This window comes from Mesoplodon bidens (genome assembly GCF_964165515.1).
Source record: "Mesoplodon bidens genome assembly, chromosome: 5".
NCBI lineage: Eukaryota > Metazoa > Chordata > Mammalia > Artiodactyla > Ziphiidae > Mesoplodon > Mesoplodon bidens.
The window spans coordinates 3,602,337-3,627,666 of NC_138161.1; the positions used below are offsets into that span (position 1 = coordinate 3,602,337).

At 55.9% G+C, this 25,330-nt stretch overlaps 1 protein-coding gene across 2 annotated transcripts; it reads left to right on the top strand.

Annotated features, from left to right (window-relative positions):
- The first annotated feature begins 785 nt into the window (after positions 1–785).
- Positions 786–24,860, top strand: WDR4 (WDR4 tRNA N7-guanosine methyltransferase non-catalytic subunit). 2 transcript variants are annotated; one of them, XM_081234148.1, is made up of 11 exons: positions 786–938; positions 2,556–2,621; positions 3,837–3,980; positions 10,677–10,833; positions 11,408–11,520; positions 13,888–13,948; positions 19,599–19,697; positions 21,121–21,185; positions 21,943–22,126; positions 22,822–22,891; positions 23,770–24,858. In XM_081234148.1, exons 1-11 carry the CDS (start codon positions 850–852, stop codon positions 23,964–23,966), a joined length of 1,245 nt encoding a protein of 414 aa, XP_081090274.1. In that variant the 5' UTR covers positions 786–849; the 3' UTR covers positions 23,967–24,858. The 2 variants fall into 2 exon arrangements, with proteins under 2 accessions (XP_081090274.1, XP_081090275.1); XM_081234149.1 differs by lacking the exon at positions 3,837–3,980 and having other exon boundaries at positions 23,770–24,860.
- The last annotated feature ends 470 nt before the right edge of the window (positions 24,861–25,330 follow it).

Genomic DNA, 25,330 nt, shown 5'->3' on the forward strand with positions numbered 1-25,330 from the left:
GACCACGCTTGGTCTCATAGTGGAAGATTAGGATTTGGTTTCTGTACTGAGAACAGTGAGAAGCCACTTGTTGATTTTAAGCAGGGAATTGGAACTGTGTTCTGAAAAGGTCTCTCTGGCTTTAGTGTGGAAACTGCATGGGGGGGGGGTGGCGGGGAGACAAGGGCGGATGTGACACCAGTGAGCAGCGGGACTCCTGTGGGCTGTGTCGTGGCGGAGGCCACGGAGATGGAGAGAAGGGGCGTCCAGGAGGATTTATGAGATTAGATGAACAGTGTGGAATATGGGGGCGGAGAGTCCCGAGAAATCACCCCGCATAACTGGTGCCTGGTGACCTACTCCATGAGCATAAGAACACAGGAAAAGAGCCCTATCTTGGGTTGAAAAATAGCAGTTCAGAGGCTTTGCGTTTCGGGCGCGTCTGGCTTATCCTCCCTCAGCTCTGAGCCCACCTCAGACACCGCGTCCTCGACCTGGAGGCAAACTCGGACCTTCTCACTTTTTGAAGGACCAAGTAGGTACCAGGCCGGCCAAGTCGCCCAGCCACAGCGTGAGAAAGATCCAGAACTGGCCCTATGCAGTCTGGAGGAAGAAACGAACAGTAAACAAGCAAGTGTATTCCAACAGGACAAACGCGATCGGCAACCGACCCCAAGCCACCAGAGGCGCGAAGGCCAGCTTGCGAGTTGAAGGGATAATGCACCTTCTGCGCATGCCCGGGGCTGGCGCGTTCGCGGGGCCAGCCCGGATGACGTCTCCTCGCGGCGTCTACGTCTGACGTCACTTTTCGGCGCTGGCAGGAAGAGGCGCTAGGCGGCGCACGTGGGTGGCTGCGCGGCGGGCGGGCACATGGCGGGTTCTGCAGGGTTGTCGCTGTGCGGGCATGAGCTGGTGGTGCGGGGCGGCAGCCGGTTGCTGGCCACCTCCACTTCGAGCAGGTGAGGGGTCTGGGCCTGGAGCAGGATCCAAGGCTGCGGTCGCGCGTCGGGGCCTTGAGACCCCGGCTCTCCCGCACAGCCGGGGCTGCACCCACCTTGGGGTGACCCCGGGGAGCCCCGCTACTATCTGTGAGCTCTCCGTTGCCACCTGGGCCCGGCCGCGTGCCTGCGCCGCAGAATGTCCGCTCTCCGCGTCTTTCTCCCAAGACCCGCCCAGGGGTCCCCTAGCCGCCTGCCCAGGGCCCCGCGCCCTCCGCGGTGGGTCTGCGGCGCTCTTTGAGGGTTCGGCGCGGGACACTTCCGGGCTCTGCGGGGTCCGGGGGACGCTGGTCAGACCCTCTCTGGAGAGAGGGGTGGAAGGCAGCCCTTGGAGAGGGGGCTTTACTCCCGGGGACCAAGTTCGGAAGTTCGGCGCACTCCCTCTCTCCCCTCCCTCTTCCTGCGTAGGTGCCTGTTTCCTCCTCCCAGCCCACATCCCTCGACCCCGCCCTACTTGCCCTTCGGGGCTGGAGGGTTTTATCTGACACCTGCTCGCTCGGGGGGTACTCGAGAGCCACTGCGCGCACCTCCCTAGTGGCCCATTACAAGGTCCTGCTTTTGCTTTCCCTAATTTCACGCCCCTTCCTGATCGTTCCCGGGATTTTTAAAAAAGTAAATGTTTGTTGATCGAACAGTCTTGACCCAGGGGCCTCTTGGATATTAGTAGTGGTCAGTTTCGGCCCCTGTTTTCTTTCCCAGGGTAGTTTTGATTCTTCCATACTTGAAACAATGTGTCTCTCAAATGTAAAGATACTCTCTGTGTTCTTTGTTCAGTGTTTGGTTTCAGAGATCCAATAAGATGTTAAGTTTAGATTTCACAGATTTATTCACAAACCTGTTGTCTGTCCCAGGTTATTTTGTTTTAGAGCCTCGGGGTATCTAACACATGCCACAGTGAGAGATGGCTAAATTAGACTGCATCTGGTTGCTTCATTCCATGCCTTTTGAGGAAATCTAGTGGCTGGCTGGCACAGTTTCTGGCTTGGAGGACTTTCTCTTCCTGCACTGCAGTGTTCCATGTGAAAAGAGTTTGGCTGCAGTCACTTTAAAGGCTATACATTTGCACGATGTTTTCTCTGTGCCAGGCACTGGAGGGGGAGCTCAGGGTCTGATAGGGAAGGTGGGTGGCTTCTATACTGGTAAATGCTTGGCAGCCATGGGAGCTTTTCTGGGGCAGATGAGACATTTTTCTAAACAAGTAATGGCGGTTTTAAACTTGGGTGCAAAAAACGCTCTGAAAACTCAATAACATCAGAATATAACTTCTTACATAGCCGTCTTGCACTGATGTTCTGGTTATCAAAGAACGGTATATTACTTCCTGTTGAGTGTTTGTCCTCCTTTATTTCACTTAACTGACTTTTATGGACAGACCATATCAGTTATGTATGGCAAATATAAATAGGTTAAGCAAATAAAGCTCCTTAACTGTTCCCTGAAATATCTTACAGAGACAGTTTCTTGTGGATAAGACCCTTAGTGAGTATGCAAATATTTTTTTGATGCAGGTCAAAAAAAATGAGCATTATAATTAACGAAGTGCTTCCTTTAAAATGTTTCTGTTATTTTTTTCTTTAGTGATGATGACAGCCTCTTCATATATGATTGCAGTGCTGCGGAAAAGGAGACACAAGAGCATAAAGGGTGAGATGGTAGGGGAGCCTCTTCAGGGCTGGTGCATGGTTTGAATAATGGGACCGTTTAGTCTAAGGAATAAGCTGTTGTCTTATTTGCTTAATTTTTCATTTCTGTTACCCGGCTGTGTGGATAAACCACGGACCACCTCAGGAGAGAAATGTGGAACTACCTTTCAAATTCAGCATTAAGAATATTAGCACTTTAAAAAATACTTTAAATTCGTTTTTGTCAGTAATTAACTATTTTATTGGCACTTTGAAATAACAGGACAATTTTAAATGCATTGAAAGCAGGTATATGAAATTAACTTTAGCTAATTGAAAGATAAAAGTAGAGTATGGTTTTTTAAAAAATTTTTATTGTAGTTGATTTACAATGTTGTGTTAGTTTCAGGTGTATAGCAAAGTGAATCAGCTGTACATCTATATATATATCCACTCTTTTTTTTTTTTTTTTGCGGTACGTGGGCCTCTCACTGTTGCGGCCTCTCCCGTTGCGGAGCACAGGCTCCGGACGCGCAGGCTCAGCAGCCATTGCTCACAGGCGCAGCCGCTCCGCGGCATGTGGGATCTTCCCGGACCGGGGCACGAACCCGCGTCCCCTGCATTGGCAGGCAGACTCTCAACCACTGTGCCACCAGGGAAGCCCTATATCCACTCTTTTTTAGATTCTTTTCCCATATAGGTCATTACAGAGTATTGAGTAGAGTTCCCTGTGCTATACAGTAGGTCCTTATTAAGTTACGTATCTTATATCTAGTGGTGTGTATATGTCAATCCCAATCTCTCAATTTATCCCTCTCCACCTTTCCCCCCGGTAACCATAGGTTTGTTTTCAGAGTATGGTCATTCTGTATGGTGGTTTTCTTTAGAAGAATCGGGCTTGGGGACCACTTTATTTTTCTTAATATGATTTGATCCCTGCCTCTAGTTGTAGATCAGTTCATGTCCTTGAGGGAGTGGGCCTCTGAGGGTCTTTGCAGCTCAGCCCTTGGGATTCTGGTGTGTATGCCGAGAGACTTTTCTGTTTAATGAGCTTTACTCCTTAAAAATTAGAGTGGTCTTTAACCTCTCCATGTCCCCTTAATATGTTTTATATTCTGGTTACATGAACCTCATCACATTTTCTACGTCCGGTCGCATTATAAACACACAGGGCTGGCCTGGAGGGCACAGCCTCACTTGCTGAGGTAAGGCCTGACCTGTCCCCTCTCTTTCTCAGGGAGGACGGACAGCCCATGGATAAGGGGAGTGACACGATTCTGGCGTCCACCTTCTCTACGTCTGGCAGCTATTTTGCTTTAACTGATGACAGTAAGCGTCTGATTCTTTTCCGTACAAAACCATGGCAATGTCTGAGTGTCAGGTATGAAATGCTAACATTGACTCATTACGATGTTGAACGCACGGCTTACACTTGCATGCCAATAACAATAGTGACCGTAGCAATAGTGTAAGAAGCTAACACAGGGCACCAGTTCTGTGACAGGAGCTGTTTCGAGTGCTGTACTTGTGTTAACTGATGTAATTCTCATAACAGGCCCACGAGTGGGGCGGGGCGGGGCAGTGTTCTCACCCACACCGCTGCTCAGGAGACTTTGAAGCAGTTCCAGTTACTCAGCTCAGCTGGGCCCTGTCCTGGTCACTGGCTACAGAGTCTGTGCCCCTGGCCACTGTGCCGTCGTGCTTCTGACGTGCTTCCCAAACAGTGTTCCTCCAGTCTTGTGCTGGCAGAAATAGAGAATGCCAGCATGCCCCCTGGGAGTGTGTCGGGGGCTTCGTGTAAGTTAAGGCACCTGGGCCACGGTTTTTTTTTTTTTTTTTTTTGCGGTACGTGGGCTTCTCACTGTTGTGGCCTCTCCCATTGCGGAGCACAGGCTCCAGACGTGCAGGCTCAGTGGCCATGGCTCACGGGCCCAGCCGCTCCGTGGCATGTGGGATCTTCCCGGACTGGGGCACGAACCCGTGTCCCCTGCATTGGCAGGCGGACTCTCAACCACTGCGCCACCAGGGAAGCCCTGGGCCACGATTTTAACTTGGTGAGTTTTTAAGTCGGTGCACTTACTTGAGTATCTCAAGGGCTGGGGGCTCAGCACTGATGGGAGATGATGTCAGTAACTCAGCAAGAACATAGCTGTCACCGGGCCTGGGTGTTTCCTCTTACCCAGCAAAGTCCTGTGCATGCTCTTCCGACTTTTTATTCTTCTCCTGCATCTCTCTCCACCATTTCCTCAACGGGAGGGGGCACTGCGGTTTTCTGAGCGCGCTCGCTTCCCGAGAGCTTCCTTGTCTTTGGAGAGGAGGTGGGTGATGCTGACAGTCGGCTGCGGGCAGATGTAAATTTCCTTTGGCTTTGATACTCTCTTAACTTGCACCTTCTCTGTTTCCTTAGGAGGGTGCAGGCTGGCTTTATTCTGATTGTTCTCTGACACTGGTGGAAGCACCCACATGGAACAGAGCCAGCCCTTCCCCTCCGCCTCGCCTCCCTGCGGCTGCAGGGTTTAACTGGCCTTTCATAATCAGAGATAAACCCGTGCTGTTATAACGTTCTAACTACTGAAGGGCCAAGGTGAAGGAGTTTCCTGTTGTAGCCGACTCACACCTGTACTGGGACAGCTACACTTCTAAGATTTTTATCTCATCTTATTTGCTAAGAGAAGGATAAAAAGCCAGATTCCAGGTGGCATCAAAAGCAAGGAGTACCCACTCTGCCCTCGATTCCAGTCAGGTTAAAAATAAAGTCCAGTAACATTACTTCGTTTTTACCTTATACGTGTTTTTGTGTATTAGATGGGCAATAGATGCTCATGTTTTAAAAGCTTAAAACAAAAAATTAAAAGGATGTACAGGGAATCTCCCTGCACCTGCGCCTTCCAGCTACCGCCCACAGTCAGTTAGAGTGTCCAGCCCCAAAATGACGTTTAAATGTGTGTTGCCGTGTAGCCACAGGATAATTGATGATGAACTGCTCCTTCCTGCCGAGGTGAATTCACATCACCCTTAACCGGACAGGCCTGTGAGGCAGCGTCTTCCTGCCAACATAGCCGGAACGTTGGCGGGTCACTTAGAGCACAGACGATGTCATGTATTTTCGGGGTTCAGGGTTGAACATCGCCGGGAACGTTGGGGTTTCTGACCCTGAGCTCCCCCACAGGGATCCTTGCAGGTAGCCTTGGTTTTGCTTCCACAACCTGTAGGGAGCGGGGAGGGCGGGCCCGCGACAGTGATGGCAGGTGATGGTAGCTGATGAGGCAGCCAGGGCTGCCGTAATGAACGCCACAGCTTAAACAGCAGGTATTTAGTCCTCACAGTTCTGGGGGCTGAGGTCCAAGATCAAGGTGTCAGCAGGATTGGTTTCTCCTGGGCGTGGCTTGTAGATGGCTGCCCTCTTGCTGTCTCTTCACATGGTCATCCCTCTGTGGGCTGTTTTCCTCTAGTAAGGATGCCCGTCACACTGGATTGGGGTCCACCTGAACAGCCAGACTGCACCTGAATCACCTCTCTAAAGGCTGTCTTTCCAAATACAGCCACATTCTGAGGTCTGGGGCGGGGGGCGGTTTAGATTCCAACATGAATTTGGTGGGGGAGACACAGTTCAGCCCATAACAGTAGTTAATCTCCGTTCTTGACCCTGACTGCTGACTTTTGTCTGTGGAGTCTCCATACCTTACATCAGATTCTCAAAAAGGGAGCTTTGCCCCAAAAGATGAAAATCAAACCATCTAAAGGAATCTGGCAGTAATTCTTTTGCTAAAATAAAGGCTGTCTGGCCTGCTTCTGGTACGCCCACCGGGGTACCTTGAGGACCTGCAGACCGATTCTGTCTGCAGCGCGATGTATTAGAGCTCTGATCGCCCTCCAAGGACATCCGTAAATCTGTGTCTGACCCCCAGGTTGACGAGGGGACCTGGGCAATGATCAGAGGACCCAGGGGATCAGGCCTGGGTCAGAGGAGACTTGGGGTCTTTAGGACTCCAGGGCGTGTTGGAGGTACGCCCGATGGAGCCACTGGCAGAGATGTCTATGCCGGTCAGTGCTTTGTGAAGAGTAGCAACTGCATGCAGTCCCGTTGTTTTCTTGACCTTCCCTCCTCATGGACATTTCTTACCTGCATTTCACTTGTTCTGCTCCTTCACAAAGTGCTTCAGTGAATTATCATATACAGACGTAATTTTTCTCATTTTTCTGTAAAAGTTGCCTAAACTGAATTGCCAAGTCTGAAGATGTGTATTTGTAAATGATGTCGATCACAAATTGCCTTCCCAAGGGGTTTTCCCTTTACCCCCCAGAGCGCAGGAGCAGCACCACCCAGCCCAGCACTGAGTAGCGTCTAACCTTGGACCTGGGGCCGCGTGAGAGAAGAGTGGGACCTTGCGTGCTTGCCGCGTTAGGAGTGCGGAGAGCAGCCGTACCCTGAAGAACTGCTTGTATCTTGCGAGCTGTCTTTTCACGCCCTTTGCTTTCCCACGGGGTGGTGGTTCCTTTTCCCTTTGATTCTCTGTTGGGGAACTTGGGTTTTTCCCATTTGTGTTAAACGAGTCCATCTGCTGCGGCTGCCCTGTCACCCGGCCGACCCAATATAGTGTCGCGTGCTGAGCGAGACACTACGGGTGAGCCTCGGCCGACCGGCTCCCCCAGGCCGCCGTCCAGAGCTGCCACGGGCATGCTTGTGTGCAGACCTGCCCCTGTGGGGTCTGCGGGAGGGCAGCTGAGGGCAGGTTCGTAGGCATCCTGTCTGGTCCCTGGAGCAGTGTGGTTTCCTACCACAGCAATTTTTTCCATTCTCCCCCTTGAGTTTTTTTGGTTCATGTAAAAATTTGGGAACCTCAGAGAGGGCCAAAGTGGGAACAAAAACCCATCACCCTGAATCTCATCATCCAGAGATCCCTAGCGAGAGACACCGCGTGGCCCTCCAACTCGGCGTTTGCCTCCCCGGCACCTGCCTTTCCCCTGCGACGGTTTCTTCGTGGGATCTGTTTCTGCCCCTGGAGACCTGTTCTGTCCTCCTAGAGATCACCTCCTCCCAGGCCGTGAGGCCATGGGCCCGACCTCTCTCTGGATGAGGGTGATTCTTCACCGAGGGCGTGTGCCCACTGTCAGGGCTCTTGACCCCTGGGTCCCTCGCAGTCACACTGACCACTTCTTTGAAGCGTGGGTGTGCCCGCAGGGCCTGCTGGTGGTGGGGAGAGTTGGCGGCCAGCTTGCTCTTGCTCTGGACTTGCTGGAAGGCAGACATGCGGGTGAACTGCCACTTGTGTGTGTGTTCCGCGGGTGGGTAGGGATTTCACTTTAGACGTGGGCACGGGGGTGTCCACGCAGCCTGCCGCACTCCTGGGTCCTGGTTCCGGAGCTCCTACCCTTCTGCCGGGGTGGCACGGCAAGCGCCCAGGGCTCCTGAGGGGCTCTGGCTGTTCTAGAAGGGTCCTGGCTCGTGCAGGGTCTGAGGAGGGAGCAGGGGGTCTGCGTGGCGTCGGGCTTCTTAGTGAGAGAGTTTAGGTGAGGCCTCCTCCGGCGCAGGGCAGGGCGGGTGTTCAGGCGCCTGGTCCCCGTGACCGTGCCTGGGTCCTCCTACCCCGAGGCCTGTGGGTGTGGACTGAATGGAAGGTGCCGTGTTGTTTTGTCTCTGGAAGGTCATGTGTCGGGGTTTCTTTCCACGTGAGACCCAATAACACTCGGGGCTGTAGACCTTAGCGGTCTCGGTGCTGGGCGTTTTCCCTTTAGTCGTTCTCTCTTGGCTTTTAAGTTGATATCAACAGAATAACTTTGTGTAGGAAATGCTTGCGTTAGGTGGTGTGGAAGGCATGATGTGATTGGATGAAATTAAGGAACCAGATTACAACTGCAGGACCTCCCTCGTGTTGCAGCCTTTGGATAATGGGGCCAAGGGGCTGGGCCGGGGTGAGCTCAGGGCAGGGGTCGTGTGTCTCCCGTTGCCTTTTCCTGTGCGTTTACCCTGAGCTCAGCGCCTTTCCTCTCTGATTACGCTTTTGCAGGAGAGCAGGGTGAGTTGAAGTCTCCGGGGCGACGACATGCAGTGGGCGGTCCCCCCCATGCTGGTCTAGTGGACGTCACCCTGGAGGGGGTGCAGCAGCTCTTCACCTTTGGGGCACAGACTCCTTTGGGATCTGATGGGCCCCCTCAGAACAGCATCCACCCTCGGTACATCTGACGTCCAGTTCATCCACATTTGACCTGCCGGGGCCCCGAGCGGCTGTGGAACCTGCCCACGGCTCAGAGCTCGCTCTAGCGGCCCCTTCCTCTGTCCCTGGCAGCGAGGAGGGGGCCACACCCACCCTGGGGGGGGCCTGGGCCCTGAACCCAGTGACTCTGTGGAGCGAGGGAAAGCACTGAGGCCTCAGACCCTGGGGCTCGTTCTGCTGGGGCGGCATGGCCAGCCACCGACGGTCCTGTCTGCCACCTGTGTCCTGATGCCCACGGGTCCCAATTCCTACACCCGTCCTGCACAGCTGAGCCACGTCCTGCAATTGTTGCCAGGACGGGTTTAGCCTGAGAAGCTGGAAGCCCCCAGCTGGCAGAGAACAAAGGGGCGAGATGCGGAGTGGGAATGGGGGGGCTGCGGTGGGGAGGGGGCCGGCTCTGGAGGGCTCACTTCCTCCTGGGGTGGGCGAGCTCGTTGGGATGCAAGCCTGTTGCTTCCCGAGGACTGTCCTAGGCCAGTGCCCCCTAGGAGGTCGTGCCCCCTAGGAGGTCGTGCCTCCCCCTCCGCCCCCCCAGGCCGCGGCCGCGCTCCGCGCACATGCTCAGTGGGCCCGTTAGGCTGCGCAGCTGGGTTGCTGGTGCCGCACAGGCCGTTTGTTTAAATGCCGGGCGCGCCGCGAGTTCTGATCAGCCTCGCCCTGGGGTCTGATTCCCTTTCCTTGTTGCTGTTCCCCACGTTCATGGCATCACGCTTCCTTGCTGGGCTGCACCGGACCGAGGAGTGGGGGCCGTCCAGCAGCTGCCGAGCCCCGTGGCGGCGCTTGGAACCCAGCGGGGCCCCCCACCCGCTCCTCTGTCCTCTCGCCCCTCCCTCCGGAGAGGCGGGCAGGGCTCTGATGGGCCCCGCGTCGGGGGCGTAATGTTCAGTTTCCGTTTCAGGCTGACGTCTGGAGTCCCGGCTGCTGTGAGCTGGGTGTCGTCTGCACGGACGTTAGCTCTTTATGGGGACAGTGGGTCCCCTTCCAGCTCTCGGGTGACGGCAAAGCTGAGACCGGCCCTTCTGTGAAGAGGCCACGCGTGCAGATAAACGGAAGGTGTTTGTGTGTAAAGCAGCGTTAGGGCTTGTCTCTAGCGTAGAATGGAAAACACGGGTACCCTGTCGCGGAGAGCCTGTTTTGCTTCCTGGAAGACGTCCCAGTAGAAACAAAATGAAAAATGGTAGCAGGAGGCACCGGCATGACCCCGACTGGGGTGAGCGGGCGGCGGTGGCGCCTGTGTCACCACTTGTGGTTTTGCTCCTCGTGGCTGACGTCGTTACTGAACCAGCTCGCAGACGTGACAGGTCTTGTGGCCCTGGATCAAGGACTTGGATTTGTGATGTGCCCCCAGCTCTCGGCATCGCGGCCCTCCCGTGTGCGCACGCACACCAGCAGCGCGTGCAGGATCCCGGTCCGGGCGGCAGAGCCGGCGGTGGGTGGGCGGCGCGGAGGGCGGGGTCCTGGATGGGAAGCCGCAGGGGCAGGAGGGCCCTCCGCAGCTGTGGTCGCGGCCCGGAGCGCGTTGGCGTTTAGGAAGCTGGCTGCTGTCGTCCCCCCGACGCCCGGGGAGGCCGGGGAGCCCCGCCCCCAGCACTCTATCACGACAGCCTTCAAACACACTGTCAAGCTGAGCGGGTCTCACGTTGGCCATGTAGATACCCACCGCCCAGATTCTGCCATTAGCACATTTTTAAAAGAAAAAGTATCGCGAAAGTAAGTTTTGTCCGAGGCATTGGCTCTGTTTCCATCCTTTATGTTTTTGGCACCATCTTCGGTAACTGCCACGTGGCGGGAGCCTTGAGGGTCAGCGGGCTGCCCTGGCGCCGACCCGTATAGGCCGACCGTGGGCGTCTCTGGCCTTGTAGGACTGTGGTGAGGAGGTGCACAGCCCTGACCTTCACGGCCTCTGAGGAGAAGGTTCTGGTAGCAGACAAGTCTGGGGACGTTTATTCCTTTTCGGTGCTGGAGCCGCACGGGAGCGGCAAGCTTGAACTGGGACACCTGTCGATGCTGCTGGATGTGGTACGTGGGCGACGTGCTTCGTTGGCTGCGGTCCGGCTCAGGGGGCGAGGAGGGGGCGGCCTGTGTGCCAGGTGGGCGGGTTGGGGCTCTGCTGTGGGCAGGGCCCCGATCTCAGAGGTGAAGCTGGCAGCAGGCTGGAGGAGGACGGTCAAGCTAGGGGCAGCTGGGTGGTCTAGACGTGGGGGAGGCCCAGGTCGGGGAGACGAGGGGGAGGGGTGTGGAAAGAGCAGGCGTCCTCCGAGCCCCCGAGCCACGAGCTGCCCCCCACAGAGGCCCCGAGAGGCCCACGAGGGCCGGGCTGCGGCTAGGGGCGGCGGGGCGGGGTGGGGCCCTGCAGGGGCACACAGGAACCGGGGGGTTGTGAAGGACAGATCACCAGGACTCAGTGACGGGCTGGACATGGGGACACGTGAAAGGAAGGCGACCAGGTGCTGGAGACGGGAGTGGGCGTGGCTGGGCTGGGGCGGGAGCAGGTGTGGGGCAGCTGTGGCCCTCGGGGGACACCTGAGCTGAGGCCTGGGGTGGCGGGGGGAGCCGGCCATGCTGACCCGCCCCTTCTAACCCTCGTGCACAGGCCGTGAGTCCCGACGACCGCTATGTCCTCACCGCCGACCGGGACGAGAAAATCCGGGTGAGCTGGGCCGCGGCTCCGCACAACATCGAGTCCTTCTGCCTTGGGCACACCGAGTGAGTGTCCCCCGTCCCCGTCCCTGCACCGAGTGAGTGTCCCCCGTCCCTGCACTGAGTGTCCCCCGTCCCGTCGCCCCACCTAGGGAGTGTCCCCTATCCCCCGACCGAGTGAGTGTTCCCCCTCCCTGTCCCCCGACCGAGTGAGTGACCCCCGTCCCCGCACCGTGTCCCCTGTCCCTGTCGCCCCAACTAGTGAGTGTCCCCCGTCCCCGCCCCCCCACCGAGTGAGTCCCTCACCCTCCACAGAGGGAGGCTCAGGTTTGAAATGCAGGCGGACCCTTCAGCTGGGGAAGCTGGTGGCGAAGCGAGAGATGCCTGCTGGGAGGAGGGGACCAGCCTGGATGGCCTGGCCTGCATCGGTTTGCTTCCTCGTGAGGCCCCGGTCTAGCTCAGCCCTGGTCCCAGGGCTTCAGAGGCTTCAGAACCTCCTTCCCTGTTCAGAATCCATTTCCCAGAGGTTTTCTTGGTGGCACCGAGGTCTCCATCCCCAGTTCGTGGTCACCACAGGCCAGCATAGATGCCCGTCAGCGCCTGGCAGTAGTCAGCGGTCGGGGGGGTGGTGTCGGGGGACGAGGAACATGCTTCAGTCATTTAAATCGTCCAGGCGGGCGTTGTTGCTCTGTGATCTGTCTTCTGGCAAGTGAGCGCTCGTTTAGTAAGTGAAGTTTGACGTTATGTGAGGGTGGCGTTTCTGAAGAATGTCGCTCTTCTGAGGTAAAAGGCCGATTACAGTGTGCAGGAAGGAAAAGCACTTAGTTTAACTGGCTGAAGTGTTTCAAACTACGTTATTTGAGGCAGGGGAAGAATTGGACGGGTTTAATTCAGTTCTGAGATTGCTCCTGTTTCCTAGTTTTTGAATGGAATGTAAACGTTGACCTTAAAGGTCGATGGTTGCTGGGTCTGTACATCATGATAGCGTTGTTTTAGCTTTTATTCAGTTGTCTAGTAATCCTGCGAGCAGAGTTCCTGTGACCTGTCAGCCCCCTGCCCCGTTGCCGTCTCTCGGGGGCCTTTGCTCTTCCCCTCCGCACTGGGCACACTGTGCCTCGGGGCCTTTGCATATGCCATTTTCTCCACGGGGCAAGCTCTTGCCCATGCTGCTCAGCGCCCTCCTTCACTCAGCTTTCTGCCCGATGCCACCTGCCCTCTCAGGAAGCACCCCTCCCCCCGGCCCCTCCTTGCTGGGCTTCTCAGCCTGTGCCGGCCAGTTCAGAGCCATGAGCCACCAGGTCTCAAGTGAGATATGCCAGTAGTTAGTGTAAAACACCTGATTCCAGAGACGGTGTGAAACAACAACGTAAAAATAGCTCATTATTAATTTGTTATATGGATTGCGGGTTGAGATGATAACATATGGGTATATTGAGTTAAGTCAAAACATAGTATTAACATTAGTCTCGCCTGAGTCTGTTTACCTTTGTAGCGTGGTCACCAGGAACTGTAAAATGCCCTGGTGACTCACATCATGGCTGGGGCCGTGTTTCTGTTGGATGGGCCGTTCTGAGCCTCCCCTGACACCCTGGGTCTCCTATGGCCCGTCTCCCGCCGAGTCCTAGACTTGCGGGGGGTCTTTGTCAGGGTTGCTCACTGCTGTCTGCAGCCCTCAGCACAGCGCCTGGCACGCAGTAGGTGCTCAGTGGACATTTCGGCGAATAAATGACCAGTCATTGCTCCTTAAGAGTCTTGGTGAAGGCCCTGGAGACTGGGGTTTCCACTCCTTTCCTGTAGAGACATCGAGGTGGCGCGTACCCGCTGTCGTGGACGTGCCATTGCAGGGAACACAGGCTGCATTCATCCTGCAACATGTCCTTGTTCCTTTTTGAGGGCCTTCGGGGAAGGCTGTCCTGGGGAGGGAGGGTGGCTGCAGCCAGGACGGGGCCCAGGCCGGGCTGAAGCTCCAGACGGCGGGGATGGGAACCAGTGGAGGCGAGGGAGCCACGGAGGCCCCCCTCGCAGGGGTCCCCAGGCGCCCGTGAGCTAGTGATCGCGTTAGAGATGCTGGTGCACGCCTGCAGCCCCGAGGCTGCTTTCTGCGGGGAGCTGGGTTGCTCGGGTGAGGCTCAGTGGGTGTGACTCCGGCTGCAGTCAGTGGTGCTGCTCCCCTAACACCTGGCCCTGCTCGCAGGTCGCCCTGGTGTCACAGACCCTGTTGAGATGCGTGCTTGGGCAGCTCCCGAGCAGGGCAGACCCCCTGGGGCCTTCCTGGCAGGCGCGGCCGGGGAGTGCCTCTGGGCCCGAGTGACAGGGCGTGCTCCCCACGCAGTCACGCTACTCCTCGGCTTCTGTTGGGGTCAGGGTCTGAGGTGACACGGCGGGGCAGAGTCACAGCAGCCTGGCTCACCCTCTGCTTCTCTCCACCTGTAGGTTTGTGAGTCGCATCTTCGTGGTGCCCGACCACCCCGAGCTGCTCTTGTCCTCCTCCGGGGTAAGTGTTCTGCTCCCCACGGGCACCCCGGCCTCCCTTGGGGGGGATGCAGCCTGGAGCCTCGCTTGGGGGAGGACCCGTCAGCGAGCAGCCTGTCTTCGGTTCCCAGCGTGGTTGGGAGGTCAGCGCGTGCCTTTCCTGGGTGGCCGTCCACTAGGTGGTGCTTGTGGTCCGTGGGGTAGAGCCGGCCGGCTCGCTCCCTGCTCCAGGGCTGTGCGTGTGAGTGCGTGTGCAGGCGCTGAGCCAGAACCGGTGTGCAAGGGACTCCGGTCTGAGGGGTCCTGACAGCACCATGACCTCGTCAAAACGGCTGGTAGACGACCCTTTCCGAATCCCAGAGGGACCTGGTTCCCTCCCGCCCTGCCGCTCTCAGCCCTTCTCCCTGACCCGTCCCTGTGCGAGTGCGTGGAGAGGGGCCAGGCACTTGGCCTTGGTGGAAGTTTGATCAGTAAGTACAGCACCTCTGTCCCAGGAGCCGGAAGCCTGAACAGCTGAGTGATTGGTGGCCCCTTTCTCTAGGGAATACTCCTTAGAAGGATCATCAGGCAGTACTTCTGCTGAAGTGCAGGCTTCGAGTTCCTAATTGGCTCTGATTCTTCTTTTCTTTTCAGAAGCTCTGCCCACAGCGCTTTATCTTTCCACCCTTGAGCCTTTTATGCAACTCAGGGGCCTGGGGTGGGCTGGGGGCCTCATGGACTCCTGACAGGCAGGCCTTCCAGGCGGTGGCCACGTCCCATTTCCTTCATCACGTGTGGTTTCTCACAGGTTTTTACTTTTCCCTTCTCTTGTCCTGTTCTTGAAAGTGACTTGTGAAAGTAAAGAGAAGAAAATAAACGTGCGGGAGTTCCCAGAGATAGCTAGTTTCTGTGAATTTTGCTGTAAGCTTCTTTTACAATAAAAAAAAATACTCAGCCGCACAGGAAAGCGTAGTGGCCACCTTTGGTCTTACCACTGAGCTTTGTCAAGTCCAGCGTTTCGCTTCTCCTTCTTACAGAAGTGCAGTAGGGCTGGCGCTGGCCGTCCTGGGTGCCCATCCCATCGCCATCCTACCTCCTCACGGGCCACCCGGCCCGGGCGTGGTGTGCTGCGTGCCCTGCACGCTGTGAAGTGCAGATTGTCTGTTTGTTTAAAGAGTCAGATGCTGCTGTAAGGCTTAGAGTGGAAACTAGCACCCCCACCCGCCGTGGCCTCCAAGGCAGGCCCTGGGAGCCTTCAGTGTCCTCTTGATGGCCGTGTTTCAAGCACGAGCAGTTTCCCTGTGTCAGGTGCTGCCACCTGCATGGGAATCAGCAGTGTCCTGCCTGCACCCCCTCCCTCTTTGCTGGTGGGCTCCTTGTCTCCTGAAGGTGGCCCCGGACCTTGTTTGGGGCGCACATCATGGGGCAGCTTTCTGAAGGTGCAGGGAGGGTGGTTAGGAGCCTGCCTTTCGGGAGGTGCCCATCGCCCGCCCCTAGCACTCGGTTATCAGGCAGGTGTACGATGAACAGTCAGACGTTTCCTTGCAGATTGTCAAGCGGTTGCTCCAGGCTCTTCTCTGGTTTTTAGTTCGCTTGGTTTTCTGCCCGCTTTTTCTTTTGAGATGTCTGAGGCCACTGAGTCTGGGTCCTCTATGTGGGGTCTGATCGCCTTCTCTCTGGCCGTTTTTTGGGGGCCTTCTCACCCCGTGCTCTGAAGAATGGTGGAGCAGGGCGGGGGTGTCACGGGGGCCCTGAAATTAGCTGCACAGTCAGTGGCTCTTTCCATTCTGAGTCTTCAGGGCCACAGACCTGGGGTTTTTTTCAGGTTCCCTCCCTCTGGAGCCGTCCCCGCCTCACTCTTCTGGGATCTGTGCAGTTGGATGTTGGACCCGCTGACTCTTGATTCTTTCCTTTCATATTTTTTCTCTCATGTTCCTGCTCCCTCTTCTGCTTTGGGGGAGATTTTCTCAACTTTATTTTCCAGCCTTCTGTGGGAATGTTAATTTCTGCTGTGATTTCTACTTTTCAAGGCTCTTTCTCGTCCTTGGAATGTTCTTTCTTCATAGCCCCCGTTCTTGCATCCTGAATGCAGACTTAGGATCTCCTTGAGGTGGTGTGACGTGTGGTTTTTTTTTTAGGGATTTTCCTGTGTGTGTTTCCTTTCCTCCCTGTGTGTCGCACACCTTTCCAGTTGGAGGTTTTCCTCGATGTCTGGTGGTCCGTCTGTCCGCTTATGGCATTGGGGCTGGGTTTGCGAGCCTGGGTGTCAGACTCGGGCACCCGGCTGCATCCTTGTGGGAGCCCTCCTGGGTCAGTCAGTCCTCCTTTTCTCATGGGAGTGGGGTTCGGTTTCCTGTCCTCACCGTTTGTGGGGAGGGGCCCCGTGTCTCTTCTCTACATGTGTCCCAGCGTCCCCGAGACCAAGGCCTCTTGTTCCCATCATCTGTCCCCAGCAGCTGGGTTCTGTCTGCATCTACCTGTGATTGGCTTTGTCCTGTAGGGCTCTGCTCTAAAACACCCCTTGTCGCCTGGGGGGACTAGGGGTGAGTGGGGACACCTGTAGACGTGCGTTCGTCTCCCTGTTTATCAGCCATATTCACGGCAAGACATTCATACTCACATCCCAGCACCCGGAGATTCCTGCCTTAACCATTCGGGGGAAGTTAATTTTCCTCTTTCTCTCTTGGTCATTTAAATCACGCAGAGGTTCTTCTCATCAGACTTCGTATTTGCTCCACAGGTGGACGTGGCCTGTGCATGTCTAGTTTTAGTCAAGGGATCCCACTCACAGGAGGGGTTTTTCTGAGGCGGGTGCCGGCGTGGACCCTGCTCCGTTTCACTCATTGTCTGGTCCTTCTCCTTAGACGTGTGGTTCTATTTCCTGGCGTCTTAATGAGCGTTGTAACAAATGTTTCTTAATATAACCCTCTCCTTTCTGTATTACGGAGGTAACGTTGGTTTATAACGTGTAAGTTTCACGTGGACAACATTGCATTTTGATTTCTTCATACATTACAGTGCGCTCACCACCAAAAGTTTAGTCTCCACGCGTCACAATACAGTACAGTTGACCCGCTTCACTCATCTTGCCCTCCCCCCACCCCTTCCCCTCTGGTAACCACTACTCTGTTCTTTGTATCTGCATGTTTGTTTTTGTTTTGTTTGTTTACTTTTTATATTCCACGTATGAGTGGAATCATATGGTATTTATCTTTCTCCATCTGACTTATTTCACTGAGCGTAATACCCTCCAGGTCCATCCATGTTGCTGCAAATGGCGAGATTTCATTCTTTGTTATGGCTCAGTAATGCATTGTGTGTGTGTGTGTGTGTGTGTGTGTACCACATTTTTCTGTTGATGGGCACTTCGGTTGCTTCCAGATCTTGGCTATTGAAAATAATGTGGCAGTGAACAGAAGGGTGTGTATATCTTTTCAAATTAGTGTTTTTTGTTTTCTTCTCAGGGGTGGAATTGCTGGATCATATGGTAGCTCTATTTTTATTTTTTCTTTATTATTATTATTTTTTGCGGTACACGGGCCTCTCACTGTTGTGGCCTCTCCCGTGGCGGAGCACAGGCTCCAGACGCGCAGGCTCAGTAGCCATGGCTCATGGGCCCAGCCGCTTTGCGGCATGTGGGATCTTCCCAGACCGGGGCACGAACCCGTGTCCCCTGCATCGGCAGGTGGACTCTCAACCACTGTGCCACCAGGGAAGCCCTATTTTTAATTTTTTGAGGAACCTCCATACTGTTCTCCACAGTGGCTGCACCAGTTTACATTCCCAACGACAGTGGACGGGGGTTCCCTTTTCTCTACATCCTCGCCAACATTTGTCATTTGTTGTCTTTTTGGTAGTAGCCATTCTGGCAGATGTGAGGTGATATCTCATTGTGGTTTTGATTTGCATTTCCCTGGTGATTAGTGATGTTGAGCACCTTTTCATGTGCGTGTTGGCCATCTGTATGTCTTTAGAAAAATGTCTATTCATAGTCTCTGCCCATTATTTTTTTTCTCTGCCCATTTTTAAAGGTTTTTTGTTGTCGAGTTGTAGGAGTTCCTTATCTGTTTTGGTTATTAACCACTTACCAGATATATGATTTGGAAATATCTTCTCCCATTCGGTTGGTTGTCCTTTTGTTGATCATTTCTCTTGCTGTGTAGAAGCTTTTTAGATTGAAATAGTTCCATTTGTTTATTTTTGTTTTTATTTCCTTTGCCTGAGGAGATATATTCAGAAAGATATTGCTAAGACCAGCGTCAAACAGCATACTGCCTGTATTTTCTTCTAGGAGTCTTATGGTTTCAGGTCTCACATGTAAGTCTTTAATCCATTTTAAGTTCATTTTTGTGTATGGTTTGAGATTGTGGTCCAGTTTTATTTTTTTGCATATGGCTGTTCAGTTTACCCCACACCATTTATTGAAGAGACTGTCCATTCTCTGTTGTATGTTCTTTACTCCTTTGTTGTAAATTGTCCATATGTGCATGGGTTTATTTCTGGGCTCTCAATTCTGTTCCATTGATCTGTGTGTGTGTTTTTCTGCCAATACCATGCCATTTTGATTGTTGTAGTTTTGCAGTATAGTTTGAAATCAGGGAGCGTGATACATTCTAGCTTTGTTATTCTTTCTCAAGATTGCTTTGGCTATTCTGGGTCTTCTGTGGTTTCATATAAATTTTAGGATTTTTTTGTCTTATGTTTGAAACATGTTGTTGGGATTTTGATAGTGATTGGACTGAGTCTTCAATTGTTTTAGTTAATAATGTACATTTTAACAATGTTAATTCTTCTAATCCATGAGCAGGAATATCTTTCCATTTGTTTGTGTTTTCAGTTTCTTTCTACAATGTCTTATACTTTTCTGAGTACAGGTCTTTCATCTCCTTGGTTAGATTTATTCCTAAATAAATTGTAAGTGGGGTTGCTTTCTTAATTTTTCTTTCTTTTAGTCTGTTGTTAGTGTGTAGAAGCACAACAGATTTTTCTACATTGATTGTGTACCCTGCAACTTTATTCTATTCATTTATTATTTCTAGTAGTCTTTTGGTGGAGTCTTTTCTATATATAAAATCACATCATGTGCAAACAGTAACAGTTTTACTTCTTTTCCAATTTGGATTCCTTTTCTTTTTCTTGACTGATTGCTGTGGCTAGGACTGCCATTACTGTGTTGAATAAAAGTGGCCAAAGTGGGCATCCTTGTCTTGTTCCTGATAAACACTCCTTTTTTTGCATTTTTGTTATTTTTGGAGCACACATCAAGGCCATGCCAGTTGACACTCTCATGGGTAACAAACGGATGTCCTCTTTTCACCCATTCTTAAACAGTGATGTGTGGACAGTTGTCACATGCTCACTAACTCCATGTGTTTCTCCTTGTGCGAATGCATGCTCATTGATGGGTCCGTGTGTGTACGTGCGTGCATGCGTGTGTGTTCACTCCCAGCCCGAGCATAGCAGGTGTTGTCTTTGACCTCCGGCATGTGACAGGGTGTCTTGTGTCCTTGCCCATTTGGCTGTGTGGGGTCACCCATGTTTACTTACTGGTTTGTGCGACTCTTTGCACAGTTGTTACTAAGCAAAGAGCCTTTAGCTGGGAGAGAGGCGCAGTGGCCATCGCTGAGTTATTCCCACTACCCGGTGAAGCCTGGATGCCTCACTGGGTGCTGACCCGTCCTTGGTGTGTGCAGGACCGCACCCTGAGGCTCTGGCAGTACAGAAGCGGCCGTGAGTTGCATTGTTGTCACCTGCCCAGCCTGCAGGAGCCAACGGAGCCCTGGAGCGACAAGGTAACCTCACGTTTGTCTCTGGTTTATAGGGCGTCTCTCCAGTCATGGATCCTGTGGAAAAAATTCGTTTTACGTTGGAAAAGTGTTTTTACTGTCAATGTACACTTCTTCCAGCTTGAGAGGAATCGTGTATTTCAAATTCTGAAGGCACCTAGTCATGTAAATGGGAAAAAATTTATATCTTACCATGTGTGCATTCAAACCACGGATTTACAGAAAGGCCTCTAATCCTGCTTGGAAGTGGAAAAAATAGTGGTGCCTGGCGGGGAGCTGAGCATGCCCAGGATTCCCTACCTCTGTCCCTCGTGGGTCAACCTCATGCCCCCAGGATGGCGCACTGGCCAGTGCATCCCCAGGTCAGGTCACCTGAGCCTTCAGCTGTCAGGGGATCTGCAGGGGAGAAGGTGTGGGCTGCCTTTCAGGCTCTTGGGGTTCTTCGCTGTGATGCTCCCGGGCAGATGCCCTGTTTGGCTGGGGTCCAGCTGGTCACACGTGGACGGTTCTGGCAGCTTCCAGAGGCCCAGCTGGGCCTGGTGGGGAGGGAGGGTCTGCTCATGCGTTTCCCGGGCCCGCAGAGCTGGCCTGGGGGCTGGGGTCATGACCAGGGTGGCAGCCCGCGGCACAGGGCTTTGCCGCGTGTCTAACGAGACCTGGGCCTGAACTGAAGGGCTCTCCTTCCTCGTCCTTGGCTTCTCGGTTCTCTTATCCACCCCGAGACCTCTCTGTAGCACGTGGGCAGGTCGGCCTGACGTGGGTCAGAGCCCCAGGACCCCAGGGCCGAGGCCACCCAGCCCAGTGGCTGCAGGGCCCCCCGGGTCAGTGGCCTCCACCTGCCCTGGCTGCCCCCGTGCGCACCTCCGCCTCGGGTTTCTGCAGCCACGGTGCCCCCGTTGGAGCTGCGGCAAAGAGAGGCCTGCTCGTTCTGGCTTCTTCCCGTCTGCGCCCTGCTCACCCCTGACGCCCCTGGACGGCGAGGAGAGAGCGTAGAGGGGAGCAGCAGCCGGGCGGCCCCTGAGAGCTGTGCGAGGGCCTGCCGTGTCCCCCGCGCCTCTGCTGGCTCCGAGCCCAGGCTGCTTCCTCTGCCGGAGCGCGCGGACGCTCACGTGCCCGCCTTCCTTTCCTCCCCATGTGCTCTGGTCTCCCTCCTTTTTGAGTAGTTCCCCTGGCCTTGGAGATGCGGCACAGCTCCGGAGGGAGGGCCAGAGCCCCGGAGCGGCCTGTGCCGTCTGCCCCGTGGGTCGGAGCTCCCTGGGAGCTGTGCCCTCACTGGCGTCCAGAGAGCCCTGCAGTGCCTTCTCTTTGCCCGTCGTGGACCACACGTGGGGACCGTCCGTCCTGCAGCGATGCTCGCAGTTTGAGCAGAGCAGCCCGGCGTCGGGTCCTGACAAGCGGACATCCCTGAAGCCGCTGCTTTTCCTTTCAGAGGTTTGCCGCGTCCAGGATCGCTTACTGGAGCCAGGAGGACTGCGTGGCGCTCCTGTGTGACGGGTGAGCCCGCGTGGCCCGTGCGGGAGGGAGCGGCAGGCTGCGTCTCCTGGGTCGGGAGGCTTGGGCGGCGACGTTGGCTTGGCATCTGCCTGCGGTGAACTTCGCCTTACGAGCCCTGCTGCTGCGGGCCGGTGGCTTCCGTTCTGTGCTCTGCATCTTAATCCACTAGGGTGAAGGTAGCGGTGGCCCCCGGCTGGTCTTTTGTGCAGATAGAACCCCAGCGAAGGGTCGGCTGTGGTAGAACCCACCTCAGTCAGCCCCGGTTTGGCACGAGAGACCCGTCGGGGGCGGGCGGGGCTGACGAGGTGGGTGTGGGGAGCACGGGCCGCCCAGCTGTTCCCTCCTGAGCCTTGTCTGCACGCCGGGGAGGGCGTTTGGGGGCCTCCCCCATTGTCACTCGTCCTGACAGCAGGCCTGGGGCGGGCGGCTGGGCTCGTGTTGGAAATGACGACGCAGGATTAGAGGGTAGAAGGCCCGCGGGGGGCGCTGAGCGCCGCCCGGGTCCCGTCCGCTGCCCGGCGGGCAGGGCGGCTGTCTCTGCACGGCTTCGTCTTTGCTGCCTAGTAAGCTGCCCCCGGACTTTGGGACTGAGCGTTTGTTAGCTCACGGTTCCCGGGGTCGGGGGAGCGGGAGTGGCTTGGCTGGGGGCTCCGGGCTCAGGGCGTCCCGAGGCTGCCGCCGAGGTGTTGGCGGGGCTGGCCCGGGGCTGAGCGCCCCCGTGGGCGCTGTCGTGATCGTCCCCTCTCTCCCTGCGAAGGCTGCCCGTGGTCTGCCTCTTCCAGCTGGATGCCCCCCGGCGGCAGCTGGTCTACCAGCAGCAGCTGACTTTCCAGCACAGAGTGTGGGACGCCGCCTTCGAGGAGGCCCGGGGGCTGTGGGTCCTGCAGGACTGCCGGGAGGCCCCCCTCGTGCTCTGCAGGCCTGTGGGCGGCCAGTGGCAGGTGAGATGGGCGGCCCCGCTGTTTCCGTCGACCGCACCCGCGCCAGCGGCTGTGTCCTTGGGGGACAGCGGCCACAGGGCTTGCGGCGTGGGTGCAGGGAGCTGGGTGCCTGGCCGGGTTCTTCAGTGTCACGGTGCCTGCACGGGTGTCTCGGGGGTGAATTGCTGTCATTGGTATGTATTTCCTGTGATTGTTTTGCTGACACGTCTTTTTAGGAGAAAAGCCCACAGTTGGTGAGTCCTGGGTGTGTATGCTTAACATTTGCAGCATCAGCACAGCCTTGCGCTGGGGCAGTGGTCCCGCTGGACAGTGAGGGGACCCCTCCTTACAGGTGGTCTGGGTGAGCCTGTGCGTAAATCAGGGATGTCACCTCCCGCCTGTCCTGTGTCTAAGGTGCCATGGGGAGAAGCAGGTGACACCCGCAGAGCCCGTTGCAAACTTGCACGGCCTTGACGAGTGCTCAGAGCTGCCCGACAGCTCGCTCGGGCGTCTGTATCTGAAAACCAGCAGTGAGCGATGCTGCCAGCCGGTGCCTGCCAGGTTCCAGACGCCTTGGGCGGAGTCCTGCGTGCGAGCCGCGGTCGCTCCCAGGCCTGATGAACCGGGGAGAGCGGCCTTTCCGCCTCCTGTGAGTGCAGGGGTCACCGCTGTCCACTGGCCTCTTTCCAATAAAGGTTTTCCGTTTGTCTTCTCAGTCTCTTCCAGAAAGTGCTGCGTCGAAGAGGGTCTGTGCTCACCTTCGCGAGAACTGGGCCATGTTGGAAGGTAAGGACCCGCCCTGGCCTGCTTTGCAGGGTCACGTTCAGCCGTGGGCGCGGGCGGACGCAGGTTCCAGAGCGCGGAACGTAGCGGGAAGCCGTTCTGTGGGTGAGGGTGCGGGGCCTGTGGTGGGTGCAGTGTGTGTGTCCACGTCCCCGTCAGGACAGCAGAGCTGCTGTGAGCCGGGGCCTGGTTGGCTGCGGGGCCACGGTGGGCCGCGCCCCTGGTTCCCTTAGCGGAGATTCAGGTGCCGAGAGCCCCTCCGTTTGTATTGGCAGAAGGCAGGCTCTTGGGATGCAGCTTCTGGCTGTGTCTGGGGGTGCTTTTAACTCAGCCCTGGAACTCAGGTGCCTTCACTCGAATAAAGCAATGATTGCTCAGAAGACTTCTTGGGAAGACAAACCAGTGTCCGGATAGAGGTCTGGGTCCTCCAAGCTCTGGGGACACAAACGCAGCTTCGGTGTGTATAGACGCTAGAGCGGCCCGCACGTCCCACTGTTTGGGTCCTGCGGGGTCTGCATCCGGGCTACTCGGTGGTTGGCAGATTTCAGGTCCCCTCTGGCTGTTGGCTTGAGGACACCCCAGTCCCCAGCGCAGAGGAGCAGGGGCACGGTGCCGACAGGACGCAGCCACAGCTTCTGCACCTGGCCTCCCGGGGACCCCGGGGCCCCGCATGTCCTGTTAGAAGCGAGTCCTCGGTCTAGCCAGGTGTGGCCACCAGGAGGTGGGCATCCTCGGGGCCATGCCAGAGGAGGCGCCCCAGGTCCACAGAGAGCCGGGTGGTCACTGTCGCAGGAGGGTCCCTCCGGCCCACCACGTCCCCAGCTAGAATCAGAGCCCCTGCGCTCCTGTGGCACGCTGGCACCCATTCTTGTTCCGCACAGGCTCTGCTGGCACGGATGGTGGCTTCAGCAGCCTCTACAAGGCCACCTGTGACAACATGACCACTTACCTGAAGAAGAAGGAGGAACGTCTGCAGCAGCAGCTGGAGAAGAAGCGACGCAGGGGGCCGCCATGCGGGTCCAACGGGCAGACCAAGAAGATGAAGGTGGGGCGCGCACCACGGAGCTGCTCGTCCTAGCTCGGCTCGGGATGCTCGCCGCCTCGGGGCGGCGGGACACTGTGCTCGCCCCTCCTGCCCGCAGCGCCCTGACGAAGGCAAAGGGGGGACCTCATTCCCAACTTGGGCTGGGGGGCGGCGAGGTCCATCCCAACTCAGCGGACACCTGGGGCCATGCCGGGTAGCTGGACGCGGGACCCTGGGCTCTAGAACATTCTGTTGCTGAGCAGAGCCCTCTGGCAGGAGGGAGGCCATGCAGCGTGTTAGCCGCTATGCCTGAGCAGTAAGTGCCTCCAAGCCCCTTCCCTTCACACTGGAGGGCACGTCACCCTGCAGTTGTGGCGCTGTCCTTTCCTGCTCGTCCACGCGGCTTCCTCTAGGGGAGCCTGGAAGCGGACGGACGTCTTTCCAGCAGTGCGGCGCACACTTGCGCTTTTCTCCAGTCCCCTCGCCCTTCTGGATGGTCCACTACGCTGTCCAGCAGGCGGCTGCGCGCCTCGGGGGCCGTAAACCTGAGGGGAGTTAAGTCCTCGGTTCCCTGGGCAGCGCTGGCTCCAGTGCTCAGGCCCCTCGGGGTGCGGAGAGCTCATCGCCGGCGCTGGTGGAGACGGGAGCTTCTCCGCGACGCGTGAGGACAGAGAAGCCCAGCTGCACACTTAACTCCGCAGGGAAGTGACGGGTGACGTTGTGTATGTTTGATTTCGGTTTGAACTTTGTGCACGTGCTGCAGAGCAGGAGGGTCGGCTGAATTCTAATTACTGATCAATAAAGATGAGCTTTTTTGCAGCTTCTAGAAATTTTAGCAGCAACACGTGGAGCTAATCTCAAAATATATTGAGCAGAACCATCTTTGATGAGTGTGCTGTTTCCGACGGAAACATTTGCTTTTTGATTTGAAGAAAAGCATTTCTTTGGTGTGGGTTTCACAGGGTACTTGGACACACATCATGTTGTGTCTCAAAAGCTGGAAGGCTTCAAGCTTTTCCGAAGTGCCTTATTCTACTTTAAACATTGATCTGAAAAACAGTGCCGCTTGTGCACCGCCCGGGGTAACTTCCCACAAGGGACATCAGGACGTCCCCAGACTGGGGGCTGTCTTGGGCAGAGGAGAGCAGAGGGAGCGTGCCTGGGTTGGAATGGGGTCCCCAGGGCAGAGTGGGGTGCCCTGGCCACGGTCCTGGAGTGGGAGCCTGACCTCGTGAGCACTGCATTGGGCACAGGGAGGGTTTTCGTTAATAGTCTGCTCTGAATTCTTGGTCTTGGGAGCAATTTAGGTTTGTTCTTGTTGGTGTCTTGGTCTAAGATAGGGGTCAGCAAACGGGCTTGCAGGCCACATGCTGCCCATTGACCAGTTTTCTGTGGTCTGTGAGCTAAGCATAGTTTTT